The sequence below is a fragment of the Anomaloglossus baeobatrachus genome, chromosome 4 (genome assembly GCF_048569485.1).
Source record: "Anomaloglossus baeobatrachus isolate aAnoBae1 chromosome 4, aAnoBae1.hap1, whole genome shotgun sequence".
Lineage (NCBI taxonomy): Eukaryota > Metazoa > Chordata > Amphibia > Anura > Aromobatidae > Anomaloglossus > Anomaloglossus baeobatrachus.
The window spans coordinates 92,494,819-92,511,804 of NC_134356.1; the positions used below are offsets into that span (position 1 = coordinate 92,494,819).

Sequence of the window (16,986 nt, forward strand, 5' to 3'; positions counted from 1 at the left end):
GTAGCTTTATTTGTGGAGACGTTATGGTAATAGAAGTTTATTAGGCAACACCTAAGTAATGGTGGAAACTATCACTCCAAAGAGGAGCTTCACTTTAAGGACCTTTTTTTTTTTTGTGTACTATGAAAATACTTAAAGAGGTGGTCCACTGCAAAGCGTAGTGGCCACATCAATGTAAAGCGAAGATAGAAGGCTTTTTCTATATACCTTCTGTTGTCAATTCTGCCTGTGAGCGGCGCTATCGCTGTGCGCTCATCCCCAATCACGTGACCCAGGCTGCAGTAACCTTTGATGTCCGGTGATGTCACGTCAACTTCCAGAATTGTCATCACCGGGGCGGAACCCAGTCTCCATGAGTGACTGGGCTGTGGGCGGAGTTTCACCACTCATCACAGCCCAGCATCACTTTGGGGTGAAGGAAGAAAAGCGCGAGATGAGGGGCTGTGATATGCGATGAAACTCTGCCCACAGCCCAGTCACTCATGCACACAGGGTCCCACCTTGGTGACGCCGGGTCAACTTCCAATTCCGGAAGTTCACGTGACATCACTGGACATCAGATATCATGTGATGAGTATGGGCGGACAGTGATAGCGCCACTCACAGGCAGAATTGATAACAGAAGGTATTTAGAAAAAGCCTTCTGTCTCAGCTTTACATCGATGTTGCCACTTTCCTTTGTAGTGGACAACCTCCTTAATATTCAATGAGCAGTTACAGCGGTAATTCCTATAAATTATTTCTGGTTCATTTAAAGTAAGAAAATTATCCCACTTGCAATACTTTCATGTAACAGTTGAGAGCCCCTCATTCCACAGACGACATTGTGGATTTCAGTTTTCGGACCTTCACACACAGAACGCATCTTACATATTTGTGCTTATTTACATGGTGTGACCCACAGGAATCGTACTGTACACATTTGTTCCATGACCACTGCAGTACATCTCGAGTGCGATTGCAGACTGCCCAAGTCATGTTGTTCAACACGTCGGAGATTTACACGTTAATGGCATATTAATATTCTATTCACATTCGCACAAACTTATTTTACATTTTAATCAAATATAAACAAAATTACCGAAAAAAAAGCCAAGTTATAGTTAAACGCTAACATATCCAATGTCGTTAGAACAATCCGAAAAACCAAATGTATTTTACAAGATAACTGCAACTTAAAAGGAAAAAAAGAAAAAAAAAAAAAGGGGGGAGGGGATGTAAATTAACAAATTACTTTGGCACAAATCAAAAACACAATTTTTAAATGTTAGGGAGTTCCATGTTAAAACCTGTTACATCCGAATACTGACTGCAATTACTGGGGTTTCCCAGGATTACAAAAACATGTCTGCCCTCTTCCAAAAACCCCATCTATGGGTTACGCGGTATTGCAGCGAATGCTTCAGAGCTAAAATACCAGATGTATCCTGCAGACAGAGACTCTAGTTTTTGTAAGAAAGCAGCCATGTTTTTCTAATCTTGGAGAATCCCTTTAATTTTTTTTTTTTTTTTTTTAAAGTGCACCTTTCAACCAAATTTATCAATGGGTCATATATTACCAAATATACAAGAAAAAAAAATTGATGAAGGCTACTAAACATCTTTAGAAATCTCACCTGGAATGATTAAACCTCTTTGCCAAACACAAAAAAAATTACACTTATTTTTTTTTAATATCATTTACATTATGATGAGATCTAGCAAACAACGAATTTCCGGGAGGAAAGAGGTGCTAGTAGTTTGAGCCGCTTGTGATATGTAGGTATTTATTTGAGTGATGGATCAGAAATGTCCAATATGGGAACGGAAGATCTAACATCACAATGTAGGAGAGAGACAAAGTAACGCAACAGTCCAGGAATACTTGTCGACTTATTTTTCCAGTTCACATAACAGGTTCAACTTTTAGAATACATAACTTTTAAAGCTTGTGCTCCGAGTTACAATAGAGCAACAGAGTACGCAGCTTATATTTCTGCTAGTGTTGCATGGCTAATCCTTTTAGCATGGTTGTGTCAATTCACAAAAAGAAAACATGTAAGGAAAAAAAAAATAAAAAATGATGAGATGCTGCAAAACAAACAAGATCAATGTACATGAGTGAAAGTATTCCAACAGGGCAACAATTGGCATATACAGTTAGATTTCCTACCACATGCATGCTAAACAAAGAATTTTCCGTCTTTAAAGTTGAAAAAAAATGAAGCACAAAGAACATTTGGATATGTTTGGCACCCAAAAACTATTGGGAAACATTCTCCTTCAGAGTCACTAAGTGCAAAACAAATGAGGTTGCATCCTTTTGTACTTATTCCCCTCCGCAAATGTTCAGTTCTCATCGAAAATTTACATTTCAGCTTTGGATTCTAGATGCAAGTTATGGAACAGAACAGATATGCATCTATTGAAGTGGCTTGTAACTTCATAGTAATAAGAACGAGAGACAATATAATTTAAACTTTACTTATAAGTGGCACCAGTAACAATTTCCAATAATTACTAGTACATTAGCTTCTCGCAGTATCCACATATCCAGTACAGTAGTTCAGAATAGATAATCCCTAAAAGGGAAAAAAAATGCGAGAAATTAAAAAAAATGATTGTATTCTTATATCATGCAAACAGACAATGCGTTTGTGATCCAAATGAAGACACATTTAGAGAACAGCAAAAATGCCCAAAACACTGAAAATAGCTGCAATAGTGTTAAAATAAGCCAAAATGAGTCATCCACTACTAGGACAATCCCTTCTCATTCCATGTTTCTCCTAAGTAAAATAAAAAAGCCTATATTCCCCTCCACAACAGGCACAGTTCTAGCGGTGCCGGGGCTCCCGTGATGTTATGCGAGCCCTGAGTCCAGTCAGTGCCGGCTTTTGTCTCCCTGCGTACGTAGAGAGTAGCAATCAACAGGAAGTGAACAGCAGCTGCAGCCCTCACTTCCTGATGATTAACTCGTTTGAAGGTGGGAAGACAGAAACTGGCGCTGATTGGACGAAGGGCTTGCGTGACATCGCACCAACCCCGACACCGCTGGAACTGCGCCAGCCGCGGAGGGGAATATAGTTTTTTTTTTTTAATTTACCTAGTGGAAATGTGGAATCAGAAGGGGTTGTCCTAATAATGGACAACACCTTTAACACTAGAAGTCCCAGAAATTTCGAGCTCCATGGAGTTCCAATGGTAGAAATGTTAAATGACCCCTCTCTCGGACTTCTAGTGTTAAAGAAAATAAGGCTTTAATTTGGGCTGCATGGAGGCTCAGTGGTTAGCAATGCAGTCTTGCATCGCTGGGGTCCAGGGATCAAATCCCACCAAGGACAACATCAGCAAGGAGTTTGTATACTCTCCCCATGTGTGCGTGGGTTTCCTCCGGTTTCTTCCCACACTCCAAATACATACTGATAGGGAATTTGGATTGTGAGCCCCATTGAGGAGAGTGTTGCTGATGTATATAAAACGCTATGGAACTAATGGCTCTATATAGGTGAATAAATATTATTAAAATATAATATTCAGTATAAATCCAAATGAATGCTTTTTTAAGAATTGTGGGGACTAAAATATGAGTATATTTTGGATATAAATAGATCTTTTAAACATTCCGTCTTGTAGAAGATAGAGGCCATTATTTAGAGGCCATTATTTAGAGGCCATTATTTAGAGGCCATTATTTAGGGACCCATTACCTTACGTCCACGTGCAAGTTGTATAGTCATGCACATTCTGAGTAGCAAGAGTCCCAGGAGTATAATGCCTGCAAATAGGGCTCTGTACATTAAAGAGGTATCCATGAGATAGAGGGACCACCACCCTTTCTCCAAGAACCAGGGACCTAGAGATCCCTGTATGAACAGAGTGGTGGTCAATCATGTGCACCGCTGCTCTATTTATTCTTATTGGGACCAACACAGATAGGTGAACTTGGCTGGTGTAATGAAGTGGAGGTGCGCATAATCGACCACCTGGTTCTTGGGATCAGTGGGGGTTCTAGCAATCGAAATGTTATCCCCTATTCTGTCATAGGCAATAGCTTCCAAACTCGAGAATGCCCTTTTAAATATAGTCTTTTCACCTGGTTTTGTGTTATATTTAAGACTTTTGACTGATAAATGAAACGTATGTCAAAACATAAAGTATGTCTGAGAAAGGTGGGTAACTTTGTAAACATCTGCTTCTGGTACATTGCATCACTATTTAGGTTTGCATCACCCTTGGTGAATTTATAAAATCTGACATGTCAATTTATGTCGTAATAACTCTAATGCTTCATCACATCCCAGTGATTTGGACACTTTCTGTGATACATTTTATTTTATGTTAATGGTAAATTTAAATAGATATGTTATACATTTAATTCTAAAAATATCAGACATTAGAAAAATTTACAAAAATTTACAATGTTCAATCTTTGAATGATTAACACTTTAATGTGGATAGTCACGCCACACAATATTTAATACATTACATTTCCCTTATGTCTACCTTACATAAACACCGTTTGTCAAAGATACTTTAATTTTCTTAGGATGTTAGAAGGTTTAATAATGTAGCAACTCCTGAATAGGACGCAGCACTACCTTGTCCTGGTGGAAGACCAGGAAGGTAGCCTTGGATGACAGCGCTGCTAGCTCAGACACTCTCCGAAGAGATGTGATCGCTACCAGAAAAGCCACTTTCTGTGATAGTCTAGAAAGTGAAACCTCCTTCAGAGGCTCGAAAGGCGGCTTCTGGAGGGCAACTAGTACCCTGTTCAGATCCCATGGATCTAACGGCCGCTTGTACGGGGGTACGATATGGCAAACCCCCTGTAGGAACGTGCGCACCTTATGGAAGGCGTGCCAAACGCCTCTGAAAAAAGACGGATAGCGCCGAGACCTGACCTTTAAGGGAGCCGAGCGACAAACCTTTTTCTAACCCAGATTGCAGGAAAGAAAGAAAGGTAGGCAATGCAAATGGCCAGGGAGACACTCCCTGAGCAGAGCACCAGGATAAAAATATCCTCCACGTTCTGTGGTAGATCTTAGCAGACGTGGGCTTCCTAGCCTGTCTCATGGTGGCAACGATCCCTTGGGACAATCCTGAAGACGTTAGGATCCAGGACTCAATGGCCACACAGTCAGGTTCAGGGCCGCAGAATTCCGATGGAAAAACGGCCCTTGGGACAGTAAGTCTGGTCGGTCTGGGAGTGCCCACGGTTGGCCGACCGTGAGCTGCCACAGATCCGGATACCACGCCCTCCTCGGCCAGTCTGGGGCGACAAGTATGACGCGGCTGCAGTCGGATCTGATTTTGCGTAGCACTCTGGGCAGGAGTGCCAGAGGTGGAAACACATAAGGGAGCCGGAACTGCGACCAATCTTGCACTAGGGCGTCTGCCGCCAGCGCTCTTTGATCGCGAGACCGTGCCATGAAGGTTGGGACCTTGTTGTTGTGCCGTGACGCCATTAGGTCGACGTCCGGCACCCCCCAGCGGCGACAGATTTCCTGAAACACGTCTGGGTGAAGGGACCATTCCCCTGCGTCCATGCCCTGGCGACTGAGGAAGTCTGCTTCCCAGTTTTCTACGCCGGGGATGTGAACCGCGGATATGGTGGAGGCTGTGGCTTCCACCCACATCAGAATCCTCCGGACTTCCTGGAAGGCTTGCCGACTGCGTGTCCCCCCTTGGTGGTTGATGTATGCCACCGCTGTGGAGTTGTCCGACTGAATTCGGATCTGCCTTCCTTCCAGCCACTGCTGGAAGGCTAGTAGGGCAAGATACACTGCTCTGATTTCCAGAACATTGATCTGAAGGGTGGACTCCTGCTGAGACCACGTACCCTGAGCCCTGTGGTGGAGAAAGACTGCTCCCCACCCTGACAGACTCGCATCTGTCGTGACCACCGCCCAAGACGGTGGTAGGAAGGATCTTCCCTGTGATAATGAGGTGGGAAGAAGCCACCACTGCAGAGAGTCTTTGGCTGTCTGGGAAAGGGAGACCTTCCTGTCTAGGGATGTTGACTTCCCGTCCCATTGGCGGAGAATGTCCCATTGAAGTGGACGCAGATGAAACTGCGCAAACGGAACCGCCTCTATTGCCGCCACCATCTTCCCGAGGAAGTGCATGAGGCGTCTTAAGGAGTGCGGCTGACTTTGAAGGAGAGCCTGCACCCCAGTGTGTAGAGACCGCTGCTTGTCCAGCGGAAGTTTCACTATCGCTGAGAGAGTATGAAACTCCATGCCAAGATACGTTAGTGATTGGGCCGGTGACAGATTTGACTTTGGGAAGTTGATGATCCACCCGAACGCCTGGAGAGTCTCCAGTGCAACATTCAGGCTGAGTCGGCATGCCTCTTGAGAGGGTGCCTTGACCAGTAGATCGTCCAAGTAAGGGATCACAGAGTGTCCCTGAGAGTGCAAGACTGCTACCACTGCCGCCATGACCTTGGTGAACACCCGAGGGGCTGTCGCCAGACCAAATGGCAGAGCTACGAACTGAAGATGGTCGTCTCCTATCACGAAGCGTAGGAAGCATTGGTGCTCTGTAGCAATCGGCACGTGGAGATAAGCATCCTTGATGTCTATTGATGCTAGGAAATCTCCTTGAGACATAGAGGCAATGACTGAGCGGAGGGATTCCATCCGGAACCGCCTGGCGTTCACATGCTTGTTGAGTAGTTTTAGGTCCAGAACAGGACGGAAGGAGCCGTCCTTTTTTGGAACCACAAAGAGATTGGAGTAAAATCCTCGCCCCCGTTCGAGAGGGGGGACAGGGATCACGACTCCTCCTGCTCTTAGAGAGTCCACCGCCTGCAGCAGGGCATCTGCTCGGTTGGGGTGTGGGGAGGTTCTGAAGAACCGAAGTGGAGGCCGAGAACTGAACTCGATTCTGTACCCGCGAGACAGAATGTCTGTTACCCACCGGTCTTTGACCTGAGACAGCCAAATGTCGCAAAAGCGGGAGAGCCTGCCACCGACCGAGGATGCGGAGGGAGGAGGCCGAAAGTCATGAGGTAGCCGCTTTGGAAGCGGTTCCTCCATTTGCTTTCCTGGGGCGTGAGTGAGCCCGCCAGGAATCTGAGTTCCCTTGTTCTTTCTGAGTCCTTTTGGACGAGGAGAATTGGGCCTTGCCCGAGCCACGAAAGGACCGAAACCTCGACTGCCACTTTTTCTGTTGAGGTTTACTTGCTCTGGGCTGTGGTAAGGAAGAGTCCTTACCCTTAGACTGTTTTATGATTTCAGCCAATGGCTCACCAAACAGTCTGTCTCTAGATAATGGCAAGCTGGTTAAGCATTTTTTGGAACCAGCATCTGCTTTCCAGTCCTTTAACCACAAGGCTCTGCGCAAAACCACAGAATTGGCGGACGCCATAGCGGTACGGCTCGTAGATTCTAGGACAGCATTGATAGCATAGGTCGCAAACGCAGACATTTGCGAAGTTAGGGACGCCACTTGCGGCACTGCTGGATGTATGAAAGCATCTACCTGTGCTAAACCAGCTGAAATAGCTTGGAGTGCCCACACGGCCGCGAATGCTGGAGCAAACGACGCGCCGATAGATTCATAGACAGATTTCAACCAAAGGTCCATCTGTCTGTCGTTGGCATCTTTAAGTGAAGCGCCATCCTCTACTGCGACTATGGATCTAGCCGCAAGCTTGGAAATTGGGGGATCCACCTTTGGACACTGGGTCCAGCGTTTGGCTACCTCAGAGGGAAAAGGATAACGGGTATCCTTAGAACGTTTAGAGAAACGCTTGTCTGGATGAGCGTCGTGTTTCTGGATCGATTCTCTGAAATCAGAGTGGTCCAAAAAAGCACTTAATTTACGCTTGGGATATAGGAAATGGAACTTCTCCTGCTGTGCAGCTGCCTCCTCTGCAGAAGGGGCTGGGGGAGAAATATCCAACAGCCTATTAATTGCCGATATAAGGTCATTAACCATGGCGTCACCATCAGGGGCATCCAGATTGAGAGGGGCCTCAGGATTAGAATCCTGGTCACCTTCCTCAGTCTCATCACAGAGAGACTCTTGTCGCTGAGACCCTGAACAGTGTGAGGACGTGGAGGGTCTTTCCCAGCGAGCTCGCTTAGGCTGCCTGGGACTGTCATCTGAGTCAGAGACTTCAGCCTGTGATGCTTGAGACCCCCCTGAAGTACGGATTAGTTCCAACTGAGGGGGACCCGGGAGCATAGACACAGCAGTGTCCATGGCCTGAGCAACTGGCCTGGACTGCAAGGTCTCCAGGATTTTTGCCATAGTCACAGACATTTTATCAGCAAAAACTGCAAAGTCTGTCCCCGTCACCGGGGCAGGGTTCACAGGCGCCTCAGCCTGGGCTACCACCACATTAGGCTCTGGCTGACGAAGTGCCACTGGGATTGAACATTGAACACAATGTGAGTCTTTGGAGCCTGCCGGTAGATCAGCCCCACATGCAGTACAAACAGTGTACACAGCCTGTGCCTTGGCACCCTTGCGTTTTGCGGATGACATGTTGCTGCCTCCTCAGAGCAGTACAGGGTGTCCAGCCAAGAAGCGACCTTACAGTGCAACTATATATATATATATATATATATATATATATATATATGGTACCAAGAAAAAAGTACACTAATATCACACTGAGGCACTAGAGGGGCCAGCACTACTGTGCTGCTTACCACCCGCTTAGGAGCGGTGTGTGGACGCCAGAAATCCCTCTAGTCTGGGTCTCCCAGAGCCTGCTGCCTTTCCCCAGCCAGCCGCATGTGTAATGGCTGCCGGCGTCCTTGTGGAGAGGGGGGGCGGGCCCTGGGCGTACACCGACGAAGAGCGGGAAGTCTGCTTCCCCCTGTGCCTAGTGAGAGGGCTGGAGCATGTAAATAAAGCTCCAGCCCTCGGCGCTGTTAATTGAGCAGCGTCTCTCCCCTACCCTGATTGACAGGGTGGGGGCGGGAACGAAGCGGCACTAGGCCGCAGAAGCCGGGGGCTAAAGTTAGAAGCGCCGCCGCCGTAAAAGCGCGGTCGGCGCAAAGTCCCCGGCGCACTACAAGTCGCAGCTGCGCCGCCGCTCCAGGAGCGGTCGGCGCAGTAGTTCCCAACATGAAACGTCACTCAGCAAAGCTGCAGTGACCTAACCCCGGCGCACAGCGCTACTGTCCCCGGCGCACTATAACGCTCAGCAAGCCTGAGAGTGTCCGTGCCTGCCGGGGACACAGAGTACCTGAAAGTTGCAGGGCCTTGTCCCTGAACGGCACTCCCGCTCCAAATCCAGCAGGTTCTCTGGGTCTGTGGATGGAGCCCGGCCTCAGGGCTTGGAGGCCGGTAAGATCCCACTTCCACAGAGCCCTCCAGGGGATGTGGAAGGAAAACAGCATGTGGGCTCCAGCCTCTGTACCAGCAATAGGTACCTCAACCTTACAAGCACCACCGCGGGTGAGAAGGGAGCATGCTGGGGGCCCCATATGGGCCCTCTTTTCTTCCATCCGATATAGCCAGCAGCTACTGCTGACTACAAACAGTGGAGCTATGCGTGGATGTCTGACCTCCTTCGCACAAAGCAGAAAACTGGTGAGCCAGTGATCCCACTGGGGGTGTATAGCCAGAAGGGGAGGGGCCTTACACTTTTTAGTGTAATTGCTTTGTGTGGCCTCCGGAGGCAGTGCTATACACCCAATCGTCTGGGTCTCCCAATAGAGCGACGAAGAAACTTATTTTTTAGGGACCTATTTGGTTTTGAAGTGACTTCAAGGGACCTATGCCTTGGAAAACCCCCGAAACTGATAACACTTTAAAAACAGCGCCCCTGGATATATTGAAAACTGCTATCAGGTAGTTTATTAACCCTTCCTGTGCATTTAAGGAATTAATGTAAAATGGCATGACAGGAATGAAAAAAATATATTTTTACCACCTAAATGTTGCTATTTTCTGAACAGCTCACTAAAGCCACCAGACCCAAGGCCATAATTTAGACTTGAATTGCTATGGTATCCATCAGTACCACACAATCATGATCTCAGAATGTGGAATGGGTTAACAACGGAGCCCCTACATGATGAGATGAGGTAGTCACTATTTACAGTACCATCCAAGGGGTTTATTGGCCATGGTCAGTGACACCCTTTGTGACTAATACAGCAGCATGTCAGCTATAGTGGACAGCCGACAGCTGCTGCATTGTCACCAATTTGGGGATGCTATTCTCTTATAACTCAGGTAAGTAAAAAGACGTATTGCTGGTCACTAAGGGTGCGAGGATACGATTAGTGTTTGCAGTGTTTTGGATGCAGCATGCTTCAGCTGCGTCTAAAATGCAGTATTGTACAGTACAAGCACAGTGGATGGGATTTCTTGAAATCCCGCGCCCACTGTGCTTGTTTATGCTGCAAGAAACACTGAGCATCTTGTTAAGCCGCAGCATGTTAATTGTTTGCTGCCGATCTGCATGCGTCCTCTGAAGGGAGAGCACAGCGAGGAGACTGCAGCGCACTGAACCCTGATCGTGGGTACAAGCAGCTGCGGTCCCCTGCGGAGGAGACGCACGTCTCCACAGCTCAGCACTCACTGCATTCTGGACGCAGCGAGCCCTGATTGTGGGCACATACCCTAGGGGGTTAATCTACAGCTGTTAATAGAGGTTAATAAAGGGTTCTGGATGGGGAAAGCAATGTGCTCAGACAATTTCTGCAGAAGAGAAACAAACAGAACCAGCAGCAATAGTACTAAATATTTCCAGGTACTGAACTCTCTACATGCACACGTCTATGATGTGGTTTAGAAGCTCATTCGCTTTCTGCATTGTGTACGGTGACATCCACGGTATATAAATCCGCAGAGCTGGTTACTGTCTGCAGACTGTGGATGAAATTTGCTTGTAAGATCGCCACACTAAGAAAACTTAATTAAATTCTTTCCCCAACAGTAATAATAAAACTCAAGAATTACCTGGTAAGGAAGTAAAAGTGCATGATGCTATCTGGAGATGTAGGTATATGTCCTAGATGGAGAGCGGGTTTCATTTGGAGCATTTGTAGGAACATTTAAAAAATCCCAGATCAGAATGGTATCATCATGGGAGCTGCTAATGATTTGGAATTCATCAAACTGAAGCCGAAATACACGTCCTGAATGTTCCTAAAAGGGGTTCAAGATTTGTTCAAAATAAAAAAGGAGACAAAAAAGAAAGCTGAAATACAATGTTATGTTCACAATAGTAATCTGAGCTTAATAAAACATGCGAGACAAGTGCATACAGATTTATGGTGTATCATGCAGAATCCCAAGACTGCAAAATATGGAGACGCTACTGGGCCAGGTCAGGTTGTCACTTATAAAAAAAAATGAAGGTGCTCTAAAAAAAAGCATCTGGCTGATGAAGGTAAAGATCTTCTCAATCTAAGCATTGTGGACAAATGTACGGCTATTGATGAATATTAACCCCTCAATGCAAAAAATCACGTCCAAGTACATGATTCCTGTGTGAGGAGAGGGCTCAGGAGCACGTCTATCCACACAAGTTAGATGCTGGTAATATCACATCAGCCGACATCAGTGTCCAGCAGCAGCCAGAGCGGAGCTTCCACCGATGTTATTAACCATTTAAATCTGACAGCGGCATTTAAATATGGAACACACGCCAGCTGTGAGCACCGGCAGAGTGCCACTGCAATATACCTAGAGCATCGAGGTATATTGTGTTCGTGAAGCAGTTTTAGCGTGTTTTTTCTGGAGATTTTTGCTGCATTTTTGCAATTCCTCACTGCTTTGTATGGGTGAAAAAAAACGCTGAAACAATTGACATCCTGCTTCTGTAAAAAATAAAGCAAAAACCAAGGAGGATGCTATATCAGCCAGGAAAAAAAAAAACACAAGTGTTTTGTGTGTGTGCATGAGATTTCAGGAATCTCATAGGCTTTGCTGGGACTGTAAAAGCAGTGTCTTATTAGCATGGATTTGCATAAAACCAATGAGAGAAACCATGCAAAAAAACCCGCTGCATAAACGCCCTGTGTGAACATAGCCTTAAAAGGTGTGATCCAAAGGATTAAAACATTTTCATCTGAAGTCCTCAATTTGTTGTCTTAATCTAAAATAACTTATATGACCTGCATTAAAAATTCCCTATCCTACCCTAACTACTATTGATTTTTTTTATCTACTCTGATGACACTTCATTTGAAAATCCTAGTGCATGTTGGGATACCCAGTGTTATAAGGGGAAAGTAGCTACTATCACTGCTACAGCCTCTGCACCCTCCGTGAAAGGAAGCATCATCAGTGAGGATTGCTTCGGTTGCTGGTCTGGTCCCTGCGAACTGTCATTGTGTGATGTGCATGGTGACAGTGTTCTCGGTGTTGCCAGTTCATGAGAGACTATCTGGTTGGGATACCTGGCAGTGTTCAGAGACCAGCACCATGCAAGTGACGTGACTTATGGCGGTTCTGGACTCTGAACATGGCCAGGTACTCACAGGTGACACTGAACCGATAATGCATACTGCTCTGTTGCCGGCTGAGCCATGAACACAGAACGGCACTGTCACTGTTCAACTGCACAATGACGGATAGCGGTTTAACAGCAGAGACCAGACCAGTCCAGCCCCTAAAACGAGTCACTGATGACGCTTCGTTTCTTTGAGGGGGCAGAGGCTGTGGCAGTGACTGCACCCTGATGATGCTTTGTTTGAGTATCCCAGGATGCACTGGGATTCTCAAATGAAGCATCATCAGACAGGAAGTAGGGGGACATTTTTTTCAATGGTAGATAGTAAATGGAGGGAAGGCTGTGGACATTTTAATGCAGCCATATTAGAAACTAGTTCAGATTAGGGTGATAAATAGATAGGGATTCAGATGAAAGTTACTTCAGCCTTCGGAGCACCCCTTTAAGGGATTAAATGGGTTATATTATAGCTTCTGATGAGTTCACCAATGCTGGTATCTCTTGTTTTCCTATACCTGTGTTTGGTATCAGGCATCTGTACTGTTAGAATCAAAATAATTTTTCTTTGTCTCCAGGTAGATATAGAAGGGTACTACTTATGCCTTCTGCATTGGGGAGTCTTTGGTCTCCTTTGTGGAACATTTTAGTATGTGATATTTCCCTAATGTTCATCTTTTTGTTGGTAACTCTTCAATTATCATATACCTTATGATCACGTAAATATTCAAATACATTATCTATTTTATACTACTTTGTCTATGCTCCTCTGTGTCTTATTTAGGATGTAGTCATCATTAAGGGTTTAACTTGGAAAATTCTTTCCTGTCATTTATACATACCACCAAAGTACGCAAACATAATGTGCTGGCAGGTGCTCGTGGATCCAAGGCAGCTTGCAGGTCCCAAACCTTTATTTTTCTGGAAGGGGGAAGGAAATATGATTTAATTAGAAGGAATAAATTCTTATGAAAAAAGTCAAAGTTATTACAAAAACTTTACAAAAAATATATCATTGCTGTTGATGTTTAACCAAATAGAAAAATAAATGTAGCTATTACCACATGCTATTATGCACTCCCATTAATATTTTGTGTGCGTATGATGGGTGTGCTTGATGGATGTGTTGCACCTACCTCCACCTTCTCCAGGATCCAGCGCCATTCAGCTCCTCTTCTCAAATAATCGCTCATGTATGCTGACACACATGCAAGAATTGGTCCGAGGGGAATGCGATGATTTATCGCACTCCACTCGCACCGATTTTCTTGCCGTGTGGCTTAGGCCCTATTATGAGCTCAGGGGGCTGGAGAAACACTCACTCCTTCCTTAAAACAAGGAAGTGTCCCCCCTCAGGAAGGGCGACAATGTGTGCCCTCAAGAAGGGAGACAACGTGTGCCCTCAAGAAGGGCAACAACGCATCACCTCAGGAAGGGCAACAACGCGTCACCTCAGGAAGGGCAACAACGCGTCACCTCAGGAAGGGCAACAACACGTCACCTCAGGAAGGGCAACAACGCGTCACCTCAGGAAGGGCAACAACGCGTCACCTCAGGAAGGGCAACAACGCGTCACCTCAGGAAGGGCAACAACGCGTCACCTCAGGAAGCAGCAGTTATGAGCCCAAGCCATTTTATCTGCACACTCGCTTATCATATATGTGACTTGTGCTTCCCCATCTGGCATGTGCCGACCATGAACTGGAGCAGCTCTGCATGGTCAGATGCTGCCATTACACACTAAAATACATCTAATTGTGGAACTTATTGTCATTGGAAGATCTATTGATTAAAATTAACTATGTGGGACAATCCCTTTAAGTTGAAAAATAAATCATGACATTTTGTCTATAACTGCTGCAAGATAAAGTTATTGCACGACAGTAAGGATACATATCTTTAAAATAAAGTGTGATGATTGGTGATTGCAAGATACTTACATTTGTTTCAGTGATAAAGTGTGCGATATTGATCTGCTTATTTCCATTACTAAAGGGGAGTCTAACAATATGACAAATGACAATTCTATATTGGCTACAGTTTTGCAGGTGTTGTGTTTTTAAAGCCCTAAGGTTCTCATCAATTCATAGCAATTTGAAAAGATTCTATTACTCTAGAAATCAATCAATATAATTGTCATACGTACCCATCATATGCTCCACTGACAATCCTCTTATTGTCAAATCTTATACAGCGGACAAGTTCTTCATGGCCTTCTAAAACCCGTAAACAAGCTCCACATTCTATATCCCATAATCTATTATTGTGGAGAAAAAAAAAAAAAAGGTTTAGAAAAAACAACAAAAACAAACCAAAAACAAACCATATAACTATTTGCAGTATAGATTGCATGAAGAGAAAAAAACCCAAAAGAAGGGAATTTTGTTTACTTAACGTAAATTCCTTTTCTTCTAGCTCCTATTGGGAGACCCAGACAATTGGGTGTATAGCTTCTGCCTCCGGAGGCCACACAAAGTATTACACTTTAAAAGTGTAACCCCTCCCCTCTGCCTATACACCCCCCCGTGCATCACGGGCTCCTCGGTTTTGGTGCAAAAGCAGGAAGGAGGAAACTTATAAATTGGTCTAAGGTAAATTCAATCCGAAGGATGTTCGGAGAACTGAAACCATGAACCAAAAGAACAATTCAACATGAACAACATGTGTACACAAAAGAACAACAGCCCGAAGGGAACAGGGGCGGGTGCTGGGTCTCCCAATAGGAGCTAGAAGAAAAGGAATTTACGGTAAGTAAACAAAATTCCCTTCTTCTTTGTCGCTCCATTGGGAGACCCAGACAATTGGGACGTCCAAAAGCAGTCCCTGGGTGGGTAAAAGAATACCTCGATAAAAAGAGCCGAAAAACGGCCCCCTCTTACAGGTGGGCGACCGCCGCCTGAAGGACTCGCCTACCTAGGCTGGCATCTGCCGAAGCATAGGCATGCACCTGATAGTGTTTCGTGAAAGTGTGCAGACTCGACTAGGTAGCCGCCTGACACACCTGCTGAGCCGTAGCCTGGTGCCGCAATGCCCAGGATGCACCCACGGCTCTGGTAGAATGGGCCTTCAGCCCTGAAGGAATCGGAAGCCCAGAAGAACGGTAGGCTTCAAGAATCGGTTCCTTGATCCACCGAGCCAAGGTTGACTTGGAAGCCTGCGACAAGGACAAAGAGCGCATCCGAACGGCGCAGGGACGCCGTGCGAGAAATGTAGAGCCGGAGTGCTCTCACGAGATCTAACAAGTGCAAATCCTTTTCACATTGGTGAACTGGATGAGGGCAAAAGGAAGGTAAGGAGATATCCTGATTGAGATGAAAAGGGGATACCACCTTAGGGAGAAATTCCGGAACAGGACGGAGAACCACCTTATCCTGATGAAAAACCAGGAAGGGGGCTTTGCATGACAGCGCTGCTAGCTCAGACACTCTCCGAAGTGATGTGACTGCCACTAGGAAGGCCACCTTCTGCGAAAGACGTGATAGAGAGACATCCCGCAGCGGCTCGAAAGGTGGTTTCTGAAGAGCCGTTAGCACCCTGTTAAGATCCCAGGGTTCCAGCGGACGCTTGTAAGGTGGGACTATGTGGCAAACTCCCTGCAGGAACGTGCGGACCTGCGGAAGCTTGGCTAGACGCTTTTGAAAAAACACGGAAAGCGCCGATACTTGTCCCTTGAGAGAGCCGAAAGCCAAACCCTTATCCATTCCGGATTGAAGGAAAGAAAGAAAAGTGGGTAAGGCAAACGGCCAGGGAGTAAAACCCCGATCAGAGCACCAGGATAAGAAGATCCTCCAAGCCCTGTGATAGATCTTGGCGGACGTTGGTTTCCTGGCTTGTCTCATAGTGGCAATGACATCTTGAGATAACCCTGAGGACGCTAGGAGCCAGGACTCAATGGCCACACAGTCAGGTTGAGGGCCGCAGAATTCAGATGGAAAAATGGCCCTTGAGACAGCAAGTCTGGTCGGTCTGGGAGTGCCCACGGTTGACCCACCGTGAGGTGCCACAGATCCGGGTATCACGACCTCCTCGGCCAGTCTGGAGCGACGAGGATGGCGTGGCGGCAGTCGGACCTGATCTTGCGCAACACTCTGGGCAGCAGTGCCAGAGGAGGAAATACATAAGGCAGTCGAAACTGCGACCAATCCTGAACTAATGCGTCCGCCGCCAGAGCTCTGTGATCTTGAGACCGTGCCATGAATGCCGGGACTTTGTTGTTGTGCCGAGACGCCATGAGGTCGACGTCCGGCGTTCCCCAGCGGCAACAGATCTCTTGAAACACGTCCGGGTGAAGAGACCATTCCCCTGCGTCCATGCCCTGGCGACTGAGAAAGTCTGCTTCCCAGTTTTCTACGCCCGGGATGTGAACTGCGGAGATGGTGGAGGCTGTGGCTTCCGCCCACAGCAGAATCCTCCGAACTTCTTGGAAGGCCTGACGACTGCGTGTGCCGCCCTGGTGGTTGATGTACGCGACCGCCGTGGCGTTGTCCGACTGTATGCGGATCTGTCTGCCCTCCAGCCACCGATGGAACGCCTTTAGGGCTAGATACACTGCCCTTATCTCCAGAACATTGATCTGAAGG

The 16,986-nt window shown here is 46.3% G+C and overlaps 1 protein-coding gene across 3 annotated transcripts in view; it reads right to left on the minus strand.

The window, feature by feature from the left end:
* Nucleotides 1-210: 210 nt before the first annotated feature.
* FBXW11 (F-box and WD repeat domain containing 11) overlaps nt 211-16,986 on the minus strand; it is a 128,094-nt gene continuing 111,318 nt past the window's right edge. For all 3 annotated transcript variants that reach the window (XM_075344466.1, XM_075344465.1, XM_075344464.1), the window contains 4 exons: nt 14,553-14,663; nt 13,249-13,327; nt 10,912-11,100; nt 211-2,561 (listed from right to left, as the gene is read on the minus strand). In XM_075344466.1, the coding sequence (XP_075200581.1) occupies nt 10,939-11,100; nt 13,249-13,327; nt 14,553-14,663 (352 nt within the window). In that variant the 3' untranslated portion in view covers nt 211-2,561; nt 10,912-10,938. The remainder of the gene's footprint in view (nt 2,562-10,911; nt 11,101-13,248; nt 13,328-14,552; nt 14,664-16,986) is intronic.